This window comes from Bubalus bubalis, chromosome 8, assembly GCF_019923935.1.
Source record: "Bubalus bubalis isolate 160015118507 breed Murrah chromosome 8, NDDB_SH_1, whole genome shotgun sequence".
Taxonomy (NCBI): domain Eukaryota; kingdom Metazoa; phylum Chordata; class Mammalia; order Artiodactyla; family Bovidae; genus Bubalus; species Bubalus bubalis.
The window spans coordinates 48888025-48908164 of record NC_059164.1 but is presented as its reverse complement, the minus strand read 5'-3'; the positions used below and the strand labels follow the sequence as shown (position 1 = coordinate 48908164).

The window sequence follows — 20140 nt, the reverse complement described above, 5'->3', positions numbered from 1 at the left end:
CATATTAATATGTTTAGAAAACTATGTCATAAATGTTCTGAAGTGGTTGGTTTTTGTGAACATTTTATTTCCCTTATGAAACAAAAATGACTAAAATACCAGATTTGTTAGAAGTAAAATTTATATGAGAATGGTTTTTATGATACCAAGGAATTATATTTCAACTCTTTAAGTGGAATAGGCTCCCTTTCAAATAGAATTAAGGTCAGGAAGCCAACCAATATGTGGTATTTTTTCCTTCATGCTTGAAATGAAGGTCAGTAAAATCACATGAAGAGCTGAGCCATCACGATGTTGATGGATGTACAGGAAGCAGTTCCGATTCTGGTTGTGTTTTGAGTCATTCAGCATTCTGCTTTTTTCTGCCAACTTGTGTGTTCTGATGGGCCATTCAACAAAAATGTATTTAGTCATTATTTTGTGCCAGATACTGTGCTCATTTATGGAAAGAAGACAGTAAAAAGTTCCATTCCTTGCCTACAAGGAACTCACAGTATAGTAGGAGATATAAAGAAATCAGTTATCACAAACTATGCCTGAGTAAGATGCAAATGTGAGACAGAGGGAGAAAACTTGTGTTTTTCCACCTTGAGTGACCAGTAGGGTCATACCTGCCTGAGAACGTAAGGGGAGAGATACATTGGCTGTGCCTTACTATGAACTCTGATGACCTTAAAAAGATGCAGAAATGCACAGTGGGCCTAAATGTTTATTTTATCTTAATATTTACTTTACTTTTCCACGACATTTTTAGCTGAGCCACCACGAATCCTTACATCTGCAAACACACTCTATCAGGTCATCGCAAACAGAGCTGCCTTACTGGACTGTGCCTTCTTTGGGTCTCCTCTGCCTACCATCGAGTGGTAAGTAGCGGTCCTGTCTGTTTGGCATATTTACATTTGCTAGAGCTTTCAAATTTCTCAGTATGTAGGGTTTTAGTCAGAGCACAGATAGGAGAAAAAGCAGGGAAGAATCCATCATCTTATTAATTATTAAATGTATTCACAAATATTTATTAATGACTTGCTCTGTGCTAAATACTGTCACATGGATAATCTTCTTGGCAGTATGCTTTGTCCACCCTAGAGGGATATATAAATGTTTTTGAAAAAAAAATTAAAATTACAGTGCCACGATATCACCTGGGATGTCATGAATGCTGGCTGGAGAGATAGGTTGAGGGACATTCCTTGATCATAAAAATATCATCTGAGGTGTGAGCAGGGTCCATAAGCTTAAAAACAGAATTTGCTATTAGCAGTGTTCCCCTCCCACTGAGCATGCTGGCTTGCGTCCAGCCAAGCTCCCTCCATGTCTTTCAGTCCCTCTTTAGACCATTCCATTTCACGTATCCCTCCTGGTACTAGTCCTGTTCATCCTCCCAGCTTGCTTTAGTCTGAGCTGAAAGAGACAAGGCCAAGAGAGGCAACCGGTCAGAAAGAATGAGTGAAAGAAAATTGGAACATTCATTTAAGGATCCTCTGTCAGCTGGCAGACACTGTGGGGCTCTACTTCTTGCTGTGAGATTAAAGCCAGGTATTGGATTAAAACACAAACATGGATGCTTATGCAGAAAATTTCCTAGCAAAGGAGAAGAGTTAATGCTTAGTCTTTCACCTCTTTTCATCCATCCTCACTTCTTCTTCTGAACTTTTTATTTTGTGCAGGGGGTATGGTCAGTTAACAATGTTGTGATAGTTTCCAGTGGATAGCAAAGGGACTCAGCCATACATATACATGTATCCATTCTCCCCCAGACCCCTCTCCCATCCAGGCTGCCATATAACATTGAGCAGAGTTGCATGTGCTATACAGCAGGTTCTTGTTGGTTATCCATTTTAAATATAGCGTTGTGTACGTGTCCATCCCAAGTGAAAGTCGCTCAGTCTTGTCCGAATCTTTGCAACCCCTGGACCTGTCAGGCTCCTCTGTTCATGGGATTCTCCAGGCAAAAATCCTGGAGTGGGTAGCTGTTCCCTCCTTCAGGGGATCTTCCAAATCTAGGGATTGAACCCAGGTCTCCCACATTGCAGGCAGATCCTTCACGGTCTGAGCCCCTAGGGAAGCCCATCCCAGGCTCCCTAACTATCCCTTCCGCCTGCCACCATAAGTTCATTCTCTAAGTCTGTGAGTCCATCTTCACTTCTCTTGATGCTAGCCTAGAAGCTGAATGTAGATGTACTTTACATGTATGCTTGTTTCTTTTTCCTCTCTGAATATTTTTCTATTTATACTCTCAAAAGTACAACCCTTGTAACCTTGATGTTGAAATCTCTGCAGATGGAGTTACAGACACATCACTGTAGGAGGAAAAGGTCAAAGCAGTCTTCATTTTGTCTGTTTTTTCATTTATTAGAGATAAAATAGATAATAATGTGATTATTAAATTATGAATCTCTCATAATGAAAATTATCACTTAAGTAGTTAGTATTATCACCCTCATTCTTTAAGCACCATTTATCACTAAGTTTTCCAGTTTGACATCCTCTCTTTGCATTGACCCCCCCACCCCAACCCCCCTGACTGACACGCATGCAGTATGCTTACACAGATTTGAAGTCTGTGAGCATCATCTGGTAATGCAGATCATGATGTGTTGACCTTGAACAGGGCATTTTATGTCTGACTTCAAACTATGATGTGTTTTTCTCATTGTGATGGTTTTCATAATGAAGGTTTAAGGGCGCTAAAGGGAGTGCTCTTCGTGAAGATATTTATGTTTTACATGAAAATGGAACTTTGGAAATTCCTGTGGCCCAGAAGGACAGTACGGGAACTTATACATGTGTTGCACGGAATAAGTTAGGAATGGCAAAGAATGATGTTCACCTGGAAATCAAAGGTGAGGCAAGGTGGCAAACATTTTTTATGTATTATGTGTCTTTGAGCAAATTCCCCAGGTTTTAAAAAAAAATTATTTTATTGAAGTATAGTTGATTTATAATGTGCTAATTTCTGCTGTACAGCAAAGTGATTCAGTTATATATATATATGTGTGTGTGTGTGTGTGTGTGTGTGTGTGTGTATGTGTATATATACATACTTTTTTTTCATACTCTTTTCCATTGTGGTTTACCACAGCATATTGGATATAATTCCCTGTGCTACACAGTAGAACCTTGTTGTTTATCCATCCTATATGTAATATTTTGCATCTGCTAATCCCAAACTTCCAATCTATCCCTCCCCCATCCTCCTCTGCCTTGGCAACCACAAGTCTGTTCTCTGTATTTTGATTTTGTTAAATTCTCCAGCTTTGGCAATGGATAACAGTAACTTTCCATTTCAGATCCAACAAGGATCATTAAACAGCCTGAATATGCAGTTGTGCAAAGAGGGAGCACTGTGTCCTTTGAATGCAAAGTGAAACACGATCACACCTTAATCCCCACTGTCACGTGGCTGAAAGACCACGGGGAGCTGCCCAATGATGGAAGGTATTTGAAGACAATGCCTTTCCTTTCTCATCCTTCTCTCTTTAAACTGCTCTTGAACTAGAGGTTTGCTGTATAGTGACTTTTTTGGAAGATTTGTTGACATGGACCATTTTTAAAGCCTTTATTGAATTTGTTACAATATCATTTCTATTCCATGTTTTTTTGCTTGAGGCATGTGGGATCTTAGCTCCCCGACCAGGGATTGAACCCTCACCCCCCTGCCATGAAAGGCAAAGTCTTAACCAGTGGACTTCCAGGGAAGTTCCTGTATAGTGACTTAATGATTACACTTTTAAAATTTCTGCTCGCTCTTCAAAGTAGATATACATTTCCTTTCCTTGCTGTTAAGTGTTGAGACCTAGAAAGGTATCGAGTTATGGAAATAAGACCCTGAGAATGTTTGTCTATTTCTGTATGTTGGTGTACTATGTAATTCAGGATGCAAAAATTCCTTTCAGATCTTGGACAATGTCCACTGTTTGCTGCCATGTACAGTGCAGTCTCAACAGATGTGTTCATTCCCTTTTACAAATAAGCAGAAATGTGATCTCTTTAATCATCAGAGTGTGCCTGAATCCTCATCAGTATTTTACAGGACTCTAGTTTTTATTTGGAAGGGGAGTTTTCTTTTCATTTTACCTAAAGCCAATAGAAGGAGGAGGAGAAAAATAAAACAAGTAAAGAATTTGAAAGAGCCTGAGCATGCTGCATTCCTCTAGCTTGGAATGGAGGAAAGGTCATGCCCATTTTCAGGTGGGTTTGATGGGGTACACAGTTGAACGGGAGAATTTGAGCAGATACAGGGGGGCTACAGTCATCACCCCAGTGGGAAGGAATGCTATCTGCTGGTAGAAATGGTTTCTGTGGCTTTTTTTCAACTGTGCCTTAATGGTGCCCTCTTGCCTGTAAATGTTCCTTAAAAGAACTATGTGGCCTTTTCTGTGCCCAGGGTTTCCATCTAGTTCTGTGCTTCAGCTGGTCAGTTTTATCCCTGGGATCTGAATTGATAAAAATGAGAAGGAAGTATGAAGAAATGACCATTGGACTAAGTTAGCTAAAGGTTTAGCTTGGAAATCCCCTGTGAATGCAGTTAATGATTTATGTGGCTTCGTTAAAACCATGCATGAATCCTATTTGCATAGATTTTTGACCTACTGGGCAAACTGTCATGCTTACAAGAAACTTTTAGAAAACTCTTCTTAGTGACTGGTGATCTAAATCTTCCTGTTTCTAGTGATAAACCTGATTGGTATTGTTTGCATTTATTTTCTTCTATTGCAAATCATTTCCCCTATTGTAAATTATGCATATGTAAAAATGATACAAAGTTTCTGCAGTAAATGATGAATTCTTTAGCCATAAAAAAGAATGAAATAATGCCATTTGCAGCAACATGGATGGATCTAGACATTATCATACTAAGTGAAGTAAGTCAAAGAAAAATACCATGTGATATCACTTATATATGAAATCTAGAAAAATGATACAAATGAACTTATTTATAAAACAGAATCACAGACTTAGAAAACAAACTTACAGTTACCAAGGGTGAAAGGGATGGGGGTGGAGTAAATTGGGAATTTGAGATTAACAGATGCACACTACTATATGTAAAATAGATGAACAGCAAGAACCTACTGTGTAGTACAGGGAATTATATTCAGCATCTTATAATAACCTATAACAGAAAAGAATCTGAAAAAGAGAATATGTATATATATATGTATATATATATGTACATATATACTCTTCTTATTTATATTCTTATTCATTTATATATATTTGAGTGAGTGAATGAAGTCGCTCAGTCATGTCCAACTCTTTGCGACCCCATGGACTGTAGCCTACAAGGCTCCTCTGTCCATGGAATTTTCCAGGAAAGAGTACTGGAGTGGGTTGCCATTTCCTTCTCCAGGGGATTTTCCCGACCCAGGGATCAAACCCAGGTCTCCCGCATTGCAGGTAGATGCTTTACCATCTGAGCCACCAGGGAAGTCCCCAAAATATTTCTTTGAGCCCCTTTTTTTTGCAGGGAGGGCAAGAATACTGGAGTGGGTTGCCATTCCCTTCTCCAGGAGATCTTCCCAACCTAGGGATTGAAGCCGGGTCTCCTGCATTGTAGGCAGATGCTTTCCCGTCTGAGCTACCAGAGAAGACTATATATATTTAAGTAAATATATTTAGTAAGACTAAATATATTTAAGACTATATATATTTTTTAAATATATATATTTAAAAAATAAAACTGAATCGCTTTGCTGTATACATGAAACATCAAGTATATATACTTCAATGAAAAATAAACAACAATAATTATAACTTTTTAAAAAATATACACTTTGTTAAAAATTGAGCTGGATGAGTGGTAGTCGTAAAAGCCATAGGAAAGCCGTTTAGTCAGGATAACTGGAACTGCCCCCACCTCAGCCCCTGGTCTTGAGGAAGTGCCTAAAACTCCAGAGGCATTGTTAAAACCCACTGGACCAGAGGACTTGTCATCATTTCAAAGCAAGCTTCTCATTCATTCAAAATATTTTCCAACTATAATCATTATCAAAGTGACATGTATTGTACAGGATTTTAGCTCTGATGTGCTGCTAGTCTTTATCGTCTTTCCCTTCTATCAAATTCGCTGTTGTTTTCGTGCCAGTAAAATGGTTATGGGGTGTGGCTGGGTGTCCATTTCAGCCACTCTGAACATGTGATATTGCAGGTTCACCGTTGACAAGGACCATTTGGTGGTCGCTGATGTCAACGATGATGATGGTGGGACCTACACGTGTGTGGCCAACACAACTCTGGACAACGTTTCGGCCAGCGCTGTGCTTAGCGTTGTCGGTAAGAACTAAAACACGTATAGTACAACTGGCTGCCCTGTTTTAGGATTGAAAGGAAAAATTGTCAATTGTAACTATTTTCTTGTTACAGTTTTACCATTTTATAGGTGAGTTAAATACCCACATCTTTTTTGAAAGAGTCCTTTGAGGAAATAATTCCAGCATAAATGTACCCTATAGCAGCACTGGAATTAAAATGGTGGTTATGCATATTAGTGATATTTTTATAAGACAGAGCAGTTAATCTACTTTTATTTAAAACTGAAGAGGTTTTACCCCCAAATTGTTCCTGTATGTTTATCAATGCCATGCCTTGCAGCTAAACATAAGGCTCAGTTTTATAATCTTGATCATGCTCAGTCTTTGTCTTTTTTGTGCTATCTTATATCTTTCCATTTTACTAATTTTGATTAAAATCGTTTATATTACTGTCCTTTCTAGCTCCTACTCCAACTCCAGCTCCCATTTACGGTAAACTAATATAAGTCCTTTTTCTCTGTTTTCTTTTGAACAATTTCACATGTGCAGAAAAACTCCTTTACTTTCTTATCTCCATCACGTCCTTGTGTTTCTTTAAGGAAAGGGGCTCTGTCAGATGTTCAGCTGTGTTATCCATTTACTACTGTGAATCATTTTTCCATTGTAACCCTGGAACTTCTCACTGCATATATTGCCACTCAGTTCCAAGTATTTCATGTGCTATTACAAAGTCGTTGAATTTAATGAAAGTCCCTCTTTGATATCATTTCTTTGTAAAGTAGCATAGTGCTTTTCGAAAGCTATTGTCCACCTTTTACAGACAGGAAAAGCAATTTCATACATCATTCCCAAAATTAGATTTTCAATCTATTAAAAGTTGTTTTGGAAAGCTAAATGTTGTTTGGGGGTTCCCTTTTCAAGAAATTTACATAGGAAAACAATGGATGTCTAGAACAACATTTGACCTTTGTGTCAGAGAAAACCACCAATTCACTGTGTTCACAGAAGATAAATCACTAAAGATAGACAAAAAAGAGGACACTTCCATATCATGTTGATTTTTCTGAGTTGGAAAAATAAATCAGAATTTTTTTCCTGAAATCTTTTTGACTGAAGAACCCTCATCTTTTTTCAGTGTTAAATACAAAAATTAATTTTGTGGCAAAAACTTGGCTGGATTTTACAGATACCATGAATTATACTATAGAATAGCTGTTCTTTATAGACATTTACTGCTTCTTTACTAGTATCAAAGAAGTGCTTACATTTTTATATGGCTTCTGGTTTGTCCAAGAGCCAGAGGTACTGCCAAGAGTAAGGTCAGGAAAAGACCCAAGGGGAACATTAACTCTCTGGATTTCAAGTGCACCATTAGAAGAGGCAGACATGCTTCTGGGACACCTTCATCCCAACAGGTGTCTATACCCTGGTGTCCTCTGAGAATAAACACACCTCCCCATATGCCTGACGAGTACTGAGCATGCACATAAGGTATGCATGCTAAGGGCTAGCTGCATAGCATCAATTTTATAATTCCCTTAAAAATATGAATATTCTTCAAGTGCCCCCAAATCTGTAGTTTAGCATGTTTCAGAAAGAATATTTGCAGCTTCTTTTAACACTACATGCATTTACCTGTATTTTGTTTTTCAGCGTTTGCCATTCTCTATTTCCCATTTGTTAGAAATTCAGCTTCCATATTATTGTTTCTGTTTGTGCTCATCTGTGTTTATGAAAAGACACACACTGAGAGTGCTGGAGAACCATACTTGTCCATTCCACTGGCTTTGGTGACAAGGGACTTAGTTTCATTTGAAAAAGATACAAGCAGAGCTCAATGAGGGGTTCTCCTGGATGGTGTGTGCGTTCCCAGCAGCCTCAGCTGTTTTCATTTCCTTTCGGTTGCATGCTCATTGGCCATTACGTGCTCTGTGTCTTTAAGAGTCCCCTCTGTGAATAGTAGCACAAGTAACGGAGACCCTCAAGGTCGGATGGTTAACTGTGATGTATGTGTTTGATCTACAGATGTCCCAAATCCTCCCTTTGATTTAGAACTGACAGATCAACTGGACAGGAGTGTTCAGCTGTCATGGACCCCAGGCGATGACAACAATAGTCCTATTACAAGTATGTGATGTCATTTGCTTTTTCACTGTAAACTTTATGAGTATTTTCAAAGCGTTCTGTCACATGCAATTGAAATTTCCCGCAGAGATATTTCCTGGCATCCTCTGCTTCATTTCTCACGGAACCAAAACATTTATTTATGGCTCACCTCTCCTCAGAGCTGGAGTCATTCTTGGTTACAGTTTCTGGTTTGGGACACTGATGGATAAAGATGGTAATTAAGTGAATAGACTGTCCTTTTGTGTTAAAGATCCATAAGAATCACCCTCAATTTCTACCAAAGTAGCAAGATATATTGCAAGATATTTTGCCCATTAATATGGGAGAAAATAACAGAAAGACCAGTCTAAATCTTAGAAAATTGAGGTAAGTAAAGTGACTTTTCAAACTCTCAACTGGTAACAGAACTCAGTGTAGACATCTGAGGTGTCTTTCTTTCCATTAGCCCTTGCTATAAAGTGACACATTCACCAGTGTTAACTCCTTAAACTCCTCACTTTGATGACATCAGCCTAGAGAGGTTATTTGGGAAAGAGCCCATGGAAGATAAAAGGGAGAGAAAGCAGCAGTAGGCAGGAAAGATCTTCAGGTTGTAATGCAGGTCTGATGTCTGTGAAAGGAGAGAGGAAGGAGAGGTGTGTGGGAGAACTCTCAGACTCCAGTACAGACCGTCTCAGCCAGGTCAGCAAGGACCCCAGGGGGAAGTTCCGCAGAGGGTGGGGCTGAGTCTAGGGCCCTCGCTGTGCTCAGTCATTGGACTAGATCAGGTGGAGAGTGGCCTCACGGGAACGCCGCAGCTGATCCTTGGGAAAGGGGCAGCAGATAGAGCCTACTGTTGACATTCCTGGTAGTGGGTTCTCTCTCAAAAAGAGATCTGAGTAGTGTGTGTATATGTATGTGTACATATAAATGTATACATATATGCACATATATGCTGCTGCTGCTGCTAAGTCACTTCAGTCATGTCCAACTCTGTGCAACCCCATAGACGGCAGCCCACCAGGCTCCTCTGTCCCTGGGATTCTCCAGGCAAGAACACTGAAGTGGGTTGCCATTTCCTTCTCCAGTGCGTGAAAGTGAAAAGTGAAAGTGAAGTCGCTCAGTCGTGTCCAACTCCTAGCGACCCCATGGACTGCAGCCTACCAGGCTCCTCCGTCCATGGGATTTTCCAGGCAAAAATACTGGAGTGGGGTGCCATTGCCTTCTCCATGCACATATGTACATATATATATATATACACTGTACACAGTAATACAGTAATAATTTTATCTTATTTGTGTCCTCAACTAAAATATACACTCCATACGGGCAGAGATTTTTGACTAACTTGTTTCAGAAGAATGCCTGGTATATAATAGGTACTTAATAGATATTTGTTGAATGAATGAATGAAGAATAGAAATGCCTTGAAATCTGATGGGGTCATTTTAACCTGGGTAAAAAAAGTCTCTAAGCATCCTCACCAGCTAAGTCTGGTTAATATACTGGATGAACAGAAAGACTTGGCATGAATGAAATGAATGTTCTGATCAAGGACTGAAAATCCATTGAGAAAGGAATATCACTAAAGAACAGAAGACAGAGGAGAGGTTTTTGCTTAATTTAATTGGAACTATTCTGCTTTACAGCAGGTATAATAAATCAACATGTACATCGTTTTAGAATTATCTTAATCACTGTAAAGCAATTTAGTCTTCATGCAGCATAAACATTACAGACGTGTGTCTACTCTCTTAAGTATCTGTTTGATTTTAAAACTTCTAAGCTTATCCATAGCCTAATTTTACTAAGCTCTTCCAGTATCCTTATGGCATGGTCCCTCACCTGATTTTATTCTCTAGGCTGATGTCATCAAGGTGAGGAGTTCACACTGGTGAATGTGTCACTTTATAGCAAGGGCTAATGGAAAGAAAGACACCTCAGATGTCTGCACTGAGCTCTGTTACCACTTGCGGGTTTGAAAAGTCACTTTACTTACCTAACCCTAACCCCAACACTAACCCTAACCCTCCATATACATGTAAAAATTGACACTGTACACATTTAGTTCTGTCTCTGCATCTGCTTTCTAGAGGAGTCAAATATAAGCATATATACACACACAGCTGTGTGTGTGTATGTCCATGTTTAGGCCACACAAAGAACAAAGCAGGAAAAGGAGATTAAAGAATACAGGGGTAAGGGATATAATTACAAACAAGGTTGTTAGGAAAAGCTACATTAATAAGGTAGCATTTCTCTGGAAAACAGTATGGAGTTTCCTTAAAAAAGCTGAAAATAGAGTTACCATGTGATCCAGCAATCCCATCCCTGTGCACATATCCAGAAAAGATGAAAGCCCTAATTCAAAAAGACACATGTACCCCAGTATTCATTGCAGCATTGTTTACAATCATCTGCCAAGACATAGAAGTAACTTAAATGTCCATCAACACGTGAATGAGTGAAGAAAATGGAATACTACTCGGCCATCAAAAATGAAGTAATGCCATTTGCAGCAACATGGATGGGCCTAGAAATTATCATACTAAGTGAAGTAAGACATAGAAGACAAATCTTACATGATATCACTTATATATGGTTCTAAAAAATGGTGCAAATGAACATATCTACAAAACAGAAGCAGACTCATAGACATAGAAAACAAATGTATGGTCACCAAAGGGAAAGGCAGAAGGAATAAATTAGGAATTTTTGATTAACAGGTTTACACTACTATATATGAAATAGATAAACAAGGATTTACTGTTTAGCACAGGGAACTGTATTCAATATATTGTAATAAACTGTAGTGGGAAATGATTATAGTTAGATTCTTCTATATATGTATTACCAAATCACTTTGCTATATACCTGAAACTAGCACAATATTGTAAATCAACTATGCTTCAATTACAAAATAATCAATTTTAAAAAAAAGAAGGTAATGTTTGTGTATGTCAATTAAGACATGAAGAAGGAGGTACTGAACACGCTATGTAGTTATCTGGAGGAAGAATTTCCCGGGGAGAGCAAGAGAAAGAGCAAAGACCCTGAGATAGGAGTGTGTCTGCTCAGAAGCCACTGTAGCTGGAGTGAAATGAACAAGAGGAAGTGAAGTAGGAGAGAAGGTCAAAGAGGCAGAGAGTTGGTGGGGGAGTGGGATGTGCGTGTGTAGGACCGTGCATTCCATTGTAGAGGTTGGGAAGGAATTGGAGGAACTTAAATAGAGGAATGGATCACGCTGGGATTCCCCAATGGCTCAGCAGCAAAGAATCCCCTGCAATGCAGGAGAAACAGGATCAAGCCCTGGGTGGGGAAGATCCCCTGGAGAAGGAAATGGCAATCCACTCCAGTGTTCTTGCCTGGGAAATGCCATGGACAGAGGAGCCTGGCAGGCTGCAGACCATGGGGTTGCAAAAGAGTCAGACATGACTTTGTGACTAAACAACAGTGGATCACACTGGCTATTCTACTGAAAATAGTCTATAGAGAAACAAGAAGGTAGCAGGGTGGTGAGACCAGGCAGGACCATGGTTCTCAAATCATTCATTGAAATTCCATGCAGAACTTCAGCAAACTCACAGGCATGCCTCCAGATGTTAAGTTTGTGATTTTTAAATTTTGGTTTTTTTTTTAAATACAGTGACATCAAAAAAATAAATAAATAAATAAATACAGTGACATCTGTCAGACACCCCATGAAATACTAGCTGGAGGTACTTCACAGCTTCAGTATTAATAGTGCTATGTCACATTGTGACAATGTCATATCTCTGCAAAGCCTTCGCTGTGATAAAAAAGCAAATACTGTGTGAAAATCAGTGTGAAACAGGAAAGGAGGAAGGTGGTATCTAATTTGTTGACGAGGTTAGAGAAGTTACGTGGTTTCCTGTTCATTTTAAGTTAAGATATAAATACTTATTAGTTTATATGGACCTAACTCCTTACTACTTGGAAATGTTAGGTATTTCTTTTGACCTAAAGGAGCCATGAAAAAAGGTACTGGAACATAAGCCTACCATGACTGAGAAGTTTGGGAACTTGTGAGTTAGGAGGTTATGCAGTAATTCACACAAGAAATCTTCATGTCTTATATTAGCTCATGGGGATGGAGAAGTTGAGAAATGGTAAGCTGAAATTTTGCATATATTTAAAAAATACAGCTAACAGAACTGTTGAGCATTTGAGAGAAAGAGAGGAATCAAAAAGGACTTCAAGAGTCTGGCCTGAGTTGTCACTACTAGTTGGGCTGAAGATTGGGATCAGTCTTGGTCACATCCAATTTGAGATGCCGTACTCAACAAACAAGTGGAATTCTTGAGTAGGTGATTAAGTATCCAAGACTGCAGTTCAGGGAAGAGATAGAGGCTAAAGATATAAATGTGAAGGTCATCAGTTTATGAAGCTGGAGATCACTAGCAAATTAATGCAGATTAGAAGGAGAACTCTAAGGATGAGCTTAGTGCATCACTAAGTGATGTGCAGTGCAACACATATTTCTAGTTCATTTTTGTATCTATAATTCGTATCATGGTACATGGCAAGTAGTAGATAATTAATGAATATCTAAATAACCTTTTTTCCATTTATTTTTTAATTGAAGTATACTTGATTTGCAATGTTGTTAGTTTCACGTGTACAGCAGAATGATTCACTTATACCTATTTTTTCACATTCTAGGTTATTACAAAATATTGAGTATAGTTTCCTGTGGTGTACCATATGTCTTTGTAGGTTATCTCTTTTATACAGAGTAGTGTGTTTATGTCAGTCCCAAACTCCTCATTTATCCCTCTCCCTACATTTCCCCTTTGATAACCATAAGTTTGTTTTCTATGTCTATGGGTATATTTCTGCTTTGTATATAAGTTCATTTGCATCATTTTCTTTTGAATTAAACATATAAGCAATATTGTATGATATTTGTCTTTCTCTGCCTGTGTTACTTCACTTAATATCATAATGTCTAGGTCCACCCATGTTGCCACATGTGGCATTACGTCATTCTTTTTATGGCTGAGTAATATTCCCTTGTATTTATATGCTGTATCTTCTTTATGCATTGATCTGTCAGTGGACATCTAGACTGCTTCTGTGTTTTGGCTGTTGTAAATAGTACTGCATTGAACTATTGTAAGTAGTGCTGCATTGTGGTGCATTCATCTTTTCAAATAAATACCTGTTTTTACAAGGATAAAACACACATACCACAAAATTTTAATAGAGACAAGAGAGAAGGTATCCATTAAAAAGTAAGTCTTCCTCCCACCCCTGACTCTCAGTTCCTGCAGTGACACCAGTATTACAGTTTGTGTCCTCTGAGAAGTAACATGTACATTCAGGCGCGTGTGTGTGTGTGTACGTCGTAGTAAATCTTTTTACGTTTACACAGCTGTAGTATCCAGCACACACTGGATCATGTTCTGAACACTTCTTGGTGTCACTTAACAATATATTTTAGAAATCGTTCTGTTTCAGTACATGTGGCGCAGCCCTATTCATTTTTTACAGCTGCAGAATATTCCATTGTGGGGGTGCATCATAATTTATTTAATCAGTGTTCTACTGATGAACATTTAGTTTGTTTGCAATTAGGTTGTTTCACTTGCAAACAATGCTGCCATGTGGATTCCTTTTCATGTATTTTTGAACATATGCATAAGCACATTTATTCAAAATAAATTGCTGGAAGCACAGTTTCTCAATCAAAGGGTATCTGAGTTAAATATTGTTAGATCTTCTAAATTGTGCTCCATTGAAGTTGTACCAATTCATGCTTCCCGCAATGTATAAGAACGCTCATTTCCCTATGTCCAAGTCCGCAAAGTATGTTAAATGCTTGATTGTTGCCAGTCTATGTAGTGGGAAATGGTATCTTCTTGTATTTAATTTAACTTCTCCTGTTGTGGAAAACAAAAATCAGTCATTTTTTCATTGTTTAAACTTTCGTAGAAATATGTGGGTCACTTCTAAATAATTTTAACTCAACAAGCTAAAGAAAGAATACCAAACATTATTGGATCTGCTTAAATGTTGAGGACAATAATAGGACTCTGAAGTCAAAATATCCCAATGATTTTTTCTTGAAAGTGAGATAACTCATGTTTGGCTGCTCTTGTTAGATTATCTGGTTCATTATCCTAGTAACCTACCGTTGGGTGAATGAGTTCATGTCTTGGGTTTGTTGCATGTATGTGGTATGGCCAGAATTCATCATTGAGTATGAAGATGCAATGCATGAGCCAGGGCTGTGGCACCACCAAACTGAAGTTCCTGGAACACAGACCACAGCCCAGCTGAAGCTGTCACCCTATGTCAACTATTCCTTCCGAGTGATGGCGGAAAACAACCTGGGGAGGAGTCTGCCCAGCGAGGCATCTGAGCAGTATTTGACTAAAGCTGCAGGTAAAGCAGGACCTCTGTGATATGAAATAAAATAGAAAAGTTTTCCACTGTTTGCAAAAGATCAAAGCTTATGAGTGTGTGGCTGCTTGACTTCTAGAACCTGATAAAAATCCCACAGCTGTGGAAGGGCTGGGATCAGAGCCAGATAATTTGGTGATTACATGGAAGGTGAGCTATGTCTGAAATCTTCAATTTTCCTTGGTATATTTACAGTGGAAAGAAAAGTTGTTTTTATATTTTTTTTTAATTGGAGGAAAATTTCTTTACAATGTTGTGTTGGTTTCTGTCATATAACAACTCGAATCAGCCATATTAACACATATATCCCCTGCCTCATGATCCTCCTTCCCCTCCCCTATCCCAGAAAGTTGTTTTTAAATAATATCCATATTAAAAATCCTGTTTCATCCATTTTGGGGACTCTTTATTTATTTATAGTGTAGTAGTTAAAAGCTTGATCCTTGGAGCCAGAATGAATGGATGCAAATCCCAGCTTTGCCACTTACTAACTGTGTAACACTTAACATCTCCATCATGTATCTGTATGATGGGAATAGCAATGAACCCCCCTCATAAGATTAAAGGAGTTAATGCATAGCAAGCACGTAGGACGGTGCCTAACACATATACATGCTCAATAAATGCTGACTAAAATTATTGTCATCATAAAGAACCATCTAGAAGACATGTACCAGTAGTCAACTTCTACTATTTTCTTTTTGGCCTGTGTGTATTTTCTGGACTTGAAAAAGTAATATATATTTACTTGTGGTTTTTTAAAACTTACTTTAGATAGACCCATACAGGGCCATACTTAAGATGCTTACACCTTTGTGTATATTTATATACATGCATGGAGAAACAGGACAGAATATGCCAGTATCTTTTTTTTTTTTAATAAAGAAGTAGTTCACAAGTTTCAGTCTCCAAGTAAACTAGAGACTGATGTACTGTCACACAAGCAGAAATACATAAAGGAAATTATATAACTGAAAAGTTTTATGTCACCCACCCATAACTGTGAAGCCAGAATTTGAGAGGCTTGGGTGGTTTTTACTACTTCAAGATAGAAATTAACTACCTTTGAAGTGTTGATCCCAAACAAGCTATGAATCTCATCACATGTGAAAAAAAGACAGAAAGTTTCCTGGAGAAAACTGTTCATAGCTTATATTTTACTGTCTCAGTGCTCACTGTCCTTAAGTCTGGGAATCGAACTTGCCATTCCAGTATGAGATGGTGCAATCTGTTTTATAAGCTCTGATTATCTGACTTTTCTTATAGCCCTTGAATGGTTTTGAATCTAATGGGCCAGGCCTTCAGTACAAAGTTAGCTGGCGCCAGAAGGATGGCGATGATGAATGGACGTCTGTGGTTGTGGCAAATGTATCCAAATACATTGTCTCGGGCACCCCAACCTTTGTTCCATACCTGATCAAAGTTCAGGCCCTGAACGATGCAGGGTTTGCCCCAGAGCCAGCTGCCGTCATGGGACATTCTGGAGAAGACCGTAAGTGTCTGATGCTATTTTGTGTATATTTTCCCCCAGCAAAACACACTGCCAACGTACAGGTCAAGGCCATGTCCAGAGGTACTACTTAGATTGGGAAGGAGAGAGGCAGCAGTTATTTTGCTCAACATTTCTGCATTTAAACAGCCTGCTGCTGCTGCTGCTAAGTCGCGTCAGTCGTGTCCGACTCTGTGCGACCCCATAGACGGCAGCCCACCAGGCTTCCCCGTCCCTGGGATAGAAAATCGGTTCAGAATGTTAAAAGTTATTACTTTTTAAAAAGATATGTTATTCTCACAAACTCAAATGAACAGATATCAAAAATGAAAAATTACTCTCCTCCTTGATAATTCGTAGAATAGGATTGGGGCATGTGTCAAGTCAAAATTATAAGACAGTGACATTTTTGCATGAAATTCAAAATGACATTGATACTTCTTACCCCCCTTTCTCATCTTCCCCAGTCCCAATGGTGGCTCCCGGGAATGTGCGTGTCAACGTGGTAAACAGCACCTTAGCTGAGGTGCACTGGGACCCTGTACCTCTGAAAAGTATCCGAGGACACCTGCAGGGCTATCGGGCAAGTGAAAGACACTTTTCTTGTTCTTTTCTTAGAACCTGCCCATCTAAGTGAAAGGCAATGCCAGATTCACTTTTCTTGGCTGGCGGAAGCCTTGAGAGTTCATCTAGCAAGCCACCTCTGCAGCATCCCAGCTAGAATCAGATCAAAATCTCACTGGTCACAAAGTGAGAGAAAAGTACTTTCTCTACTTATCCCACATGTAATCTAACAGTCTGCCAACTCAACAGCTAAGGAATGCATTAAATGGGAAAAACTATTGTTCAGAAAGCTACAATGTAATGAAATGCACCTAGCTTTAAAGCAATAGTGACATGTGTTGAATAAACAAAATTATCCTGAGAACAATGTGGACTTTTGTTGTTAATAATTTAGATTGTAGGTCAAGATCATGTAGTCCCAACTAGGTCATTCTTATAAACATCAATTTTCTTTGTTCTTGGGAAGGGTAGAAAGACTGGTTCATATTTTTGATTGACAGATGGTCAAAGAATTTTCCTAGCGACCAAGAAGTCACTGCTTTGACTTGTTAAACCCTGACATCTAGAGGCCAGTTTTTGCACTGCATCACGTTCAATTTGGCCAGATTCTGTAGATACGTTGATTTCTTTTGAAAGTGCTTTTAAACTCCTAAGAGAATTTAAGAGGACTTAATAAATAGCAATTCTGCATTTTTATCCAAAGTTAATCGATACTTTATCTCTTCAAAATCTGTGTCTGCAATCTAATGCCAAAAAATAAGTACTTTTAATTAAGCAATGCAGTTTGGTTTAGTGAGAAAGCCATAGACTTTGTAGAGGGTCTTCTTGCCTCTTGATGGCCCAGGGGCTCATCTGTACTATAGGAACAGTCATAATAAAAGTTGTGACACCTTTTCTGTGGGTTTAGGATTAAACTAAATGATATATTGTACTTGAAGTTGTATTAAGTCTGGAAAAGTTTGTAAATATTGGACAATAATCTTTAATTTTTTTCACGGGGTTGTAAGAGTCAGACACAACTTAGCAACTCAACAACAACAGTGATTTTTACTTTTAGAATATTTTATATAAGTAAAGGACACTTAAATTCTTCTCTATGGGTCTCATGCTGTTTCATTTCTTTAGTTTCACTTAGACTCCTCTAACAAAATAGTAGAGTCCAGCTTCATCAAATATTCTTAATTTCTCTCACTACCTGTGGGGTCCTACTCGCTTGCCTCCAAATCAATATCTGTCCATTGTTCATCTAGTCTAAAATGTACCCAGGGAACTTTCTAGGGGAAAACACAAAGCTTTAATTTTGTGATCATGAAGATTCCGTTGATTCCCTTGTCCATCCCTGACTTTTCTTCTTGCTGTTTCAGATTTACTACTGGAAGGCACAGAGTTCATTGACAAGAAACAGACGCCACATTGAAAAGAAGATCCTCACTTTCCAGGGCAGCAAGACTCATGGCATGTTGCCTGGGCTGGAGCCCTTTAGCCACTACACACTGAATGTCCGTGTGGTCAATGGGAAAGGGGAGGGCCCAGCCAGCCCCGACAAGGTCTTCAATACTCCGGAAGGAGGTAGGGTGGATGTATTTCTGAGCTCCTAGGAGAATATGGCACATCTCGAGAGGCTTTGGATAACAGAAGGGCCCCAAAGTAAGGTATATTCTGGAAGCCAAATGTGATTTGTCCCATAGATGAACACACCACACACAGAACAGGCAAAGTGTCAGCTCATCTATGGCCTGAGGCTGTGGATGAGGCTTCACAGGCTTCCCCAAAACCACCTTTCTCTCAACATTTTTCTCCACACTTAGTCATACTGCCAAAAATCTTTCTCTGTCTGTCTTAGCATAATACCCTGCAAGTCCATCCATGTTGCTACAAATGGCAAAATTCCGTTCTTTTTATGGCTGAGTAGTATCCCATTGTATATATGTACCACAGCTTCTTTATCCACTTATCCATTGATGGACACTTACGCAAGGTTCTACAAGGCATTGTAATGAGATGGGAGTTGGGACACTCAGGTGAGTCTGAGAGGCTGCTGGGCAGCTGCCAACACCATGAGCCCTACAACCAGAAGTCAGGACAGGGTTTGTCTGTAAACTGCTTTTATCCATGTCTGGGTATATGTTTGAAAAAAATACTAATTAAAAAAGATACATGCACCCCAATATTCACAGCAGCATTATTTACAAGTGCTAAGATATGGAAGCATCTCATTACAGTGAGATGTACAATGCTCCCATCTTATTACAATGCCTTGTAAAACCTTGCTAATTTGATGCTGACCTGGATCATTAACTTTCTGACCTAAAGCAAGTTATGTAACTTCTTTAAACCTCAATTACCTTAGCCAAAAAGCATCAGGACGAAATGTGATTGCCTGAGAAAAACATCTAGAAAGGAAAGAATCCTCTAGGTTGTAGGTTACTTTTTTCTGTGTAGCTTCAGAGTTCATGCTAACACAGCATGTGGGATCTTAATTCCCCAACCAGAGGTGAAGCTGTGCTCCCTGCATTGGAAGCATGGAGTCTTAACCACTGACCACCAGGGAAGTCCCCGAAGGTTGGAGGTCTTGACAGAATGTGTTGGGAAGAGTATCTCCAAGTGCAGGCCATGGCAGCGGGGGCAGGGAGTTGGGGGGTGCAGAGAACCAAACACACTGATGCAGGAGTTGGGGCTGGAGGAGTCTGGGCACAGTCACCTGGGAGCCTGGTGAAGTATAGTTGCAATACAAATATTATGTAAGTTATAGTTATACAGTATAGCGATTCACAATTTTAAAGGTAATACTCCATTTATAGTTATAAAATATTGGCTATATTCCCAATATTATAAATGTAAATTATTCCCAATATTATAAATGTTGTAAATATATTCATGAAGCTTATTTTTATACCTAATAGTTTGTACCTCTTACTCCTCTACCTCTGGATTCCTCCTCCCCCTGCCACTCCAAACTGATAACCACTAGTCTGCTCTCTATATGTGTGAGTCTGCTTCGTTTTTATTAAATTCACTAGTTTGTTGTATTTTTTAGATTCCACATATAAGTGGTATCATATAGTATTTGTCTTTCTCTGTCTCACTTACTTCCTTTAGCATAATACCCTCCAAGTTCCTCCATGTTGCTGCAAATGGCATTATTTCATTCTTTTTATAACTGAGTAGTATTCCCTTGTATATATGTACCATATCTTCTTTATTCGTTGATCTGTTGGTGGACACTTAGGCTGCTTCCATATCTTAGAAATTGTAAATAATGCTGCTGTGAACATTGGGGTGCATATATCTTTTTTAA

At 38.9% G+C, this 20140-nt stretch overlaps 1 protein-coding gene across 26 annotated transcripts in view; it reads left to right on the top strand.

Moving 5' to 3' along the window:
- The window catches only part of NRCAM (neuronal cell adhesion molecule), a 325353-nt gene that overhangs the window by 270157 nt on the left and 35056 nt on the right, over positions 1-20140 (top strand). For 17 of the 26 annotated variants that reach the window (XM_044946603.2, XM_044946617.2, XM_044946605.2 and 14 more), the window contains 11 exons: positions 755-866; positions 2680-2846; positions 3294-3441; positions 6155-6279; positions 6720-6749; positions 8283-8384; positions 14574-14771; positions 14869-14939; positions 16056-16281; positions 16746-16861; positions 18207-18411. In XM_044946603.2, the coding sequence (XP_044802538.2) occupies positions 755-866; positions 2680-2846; positions 3294-3441; positions 6155-6279; positions 6720-6749; positions 8283-8384; positions 14574-14771; positions 14869-14939; positions 16056-16281; positions 16746-16861; positions 18207-18411 (1500 nt within the window). The remainder of the gene's footprint in view (positions 1-754; positions 867-2679; positions 2847-3293; positions 3442-6154; positions 6280-6719; positions 6750-8282; positions 8385-14573; positions 14772-14868; positions 14940-16055; positions 16282-16745; positions 16862-18206; positions 18412-20140) is intronic. The other 9 variants (XM_044946606.2, XM_044946607.2, XM_044946615.2 and 6 more) reach the window with 1 other exon arrangement.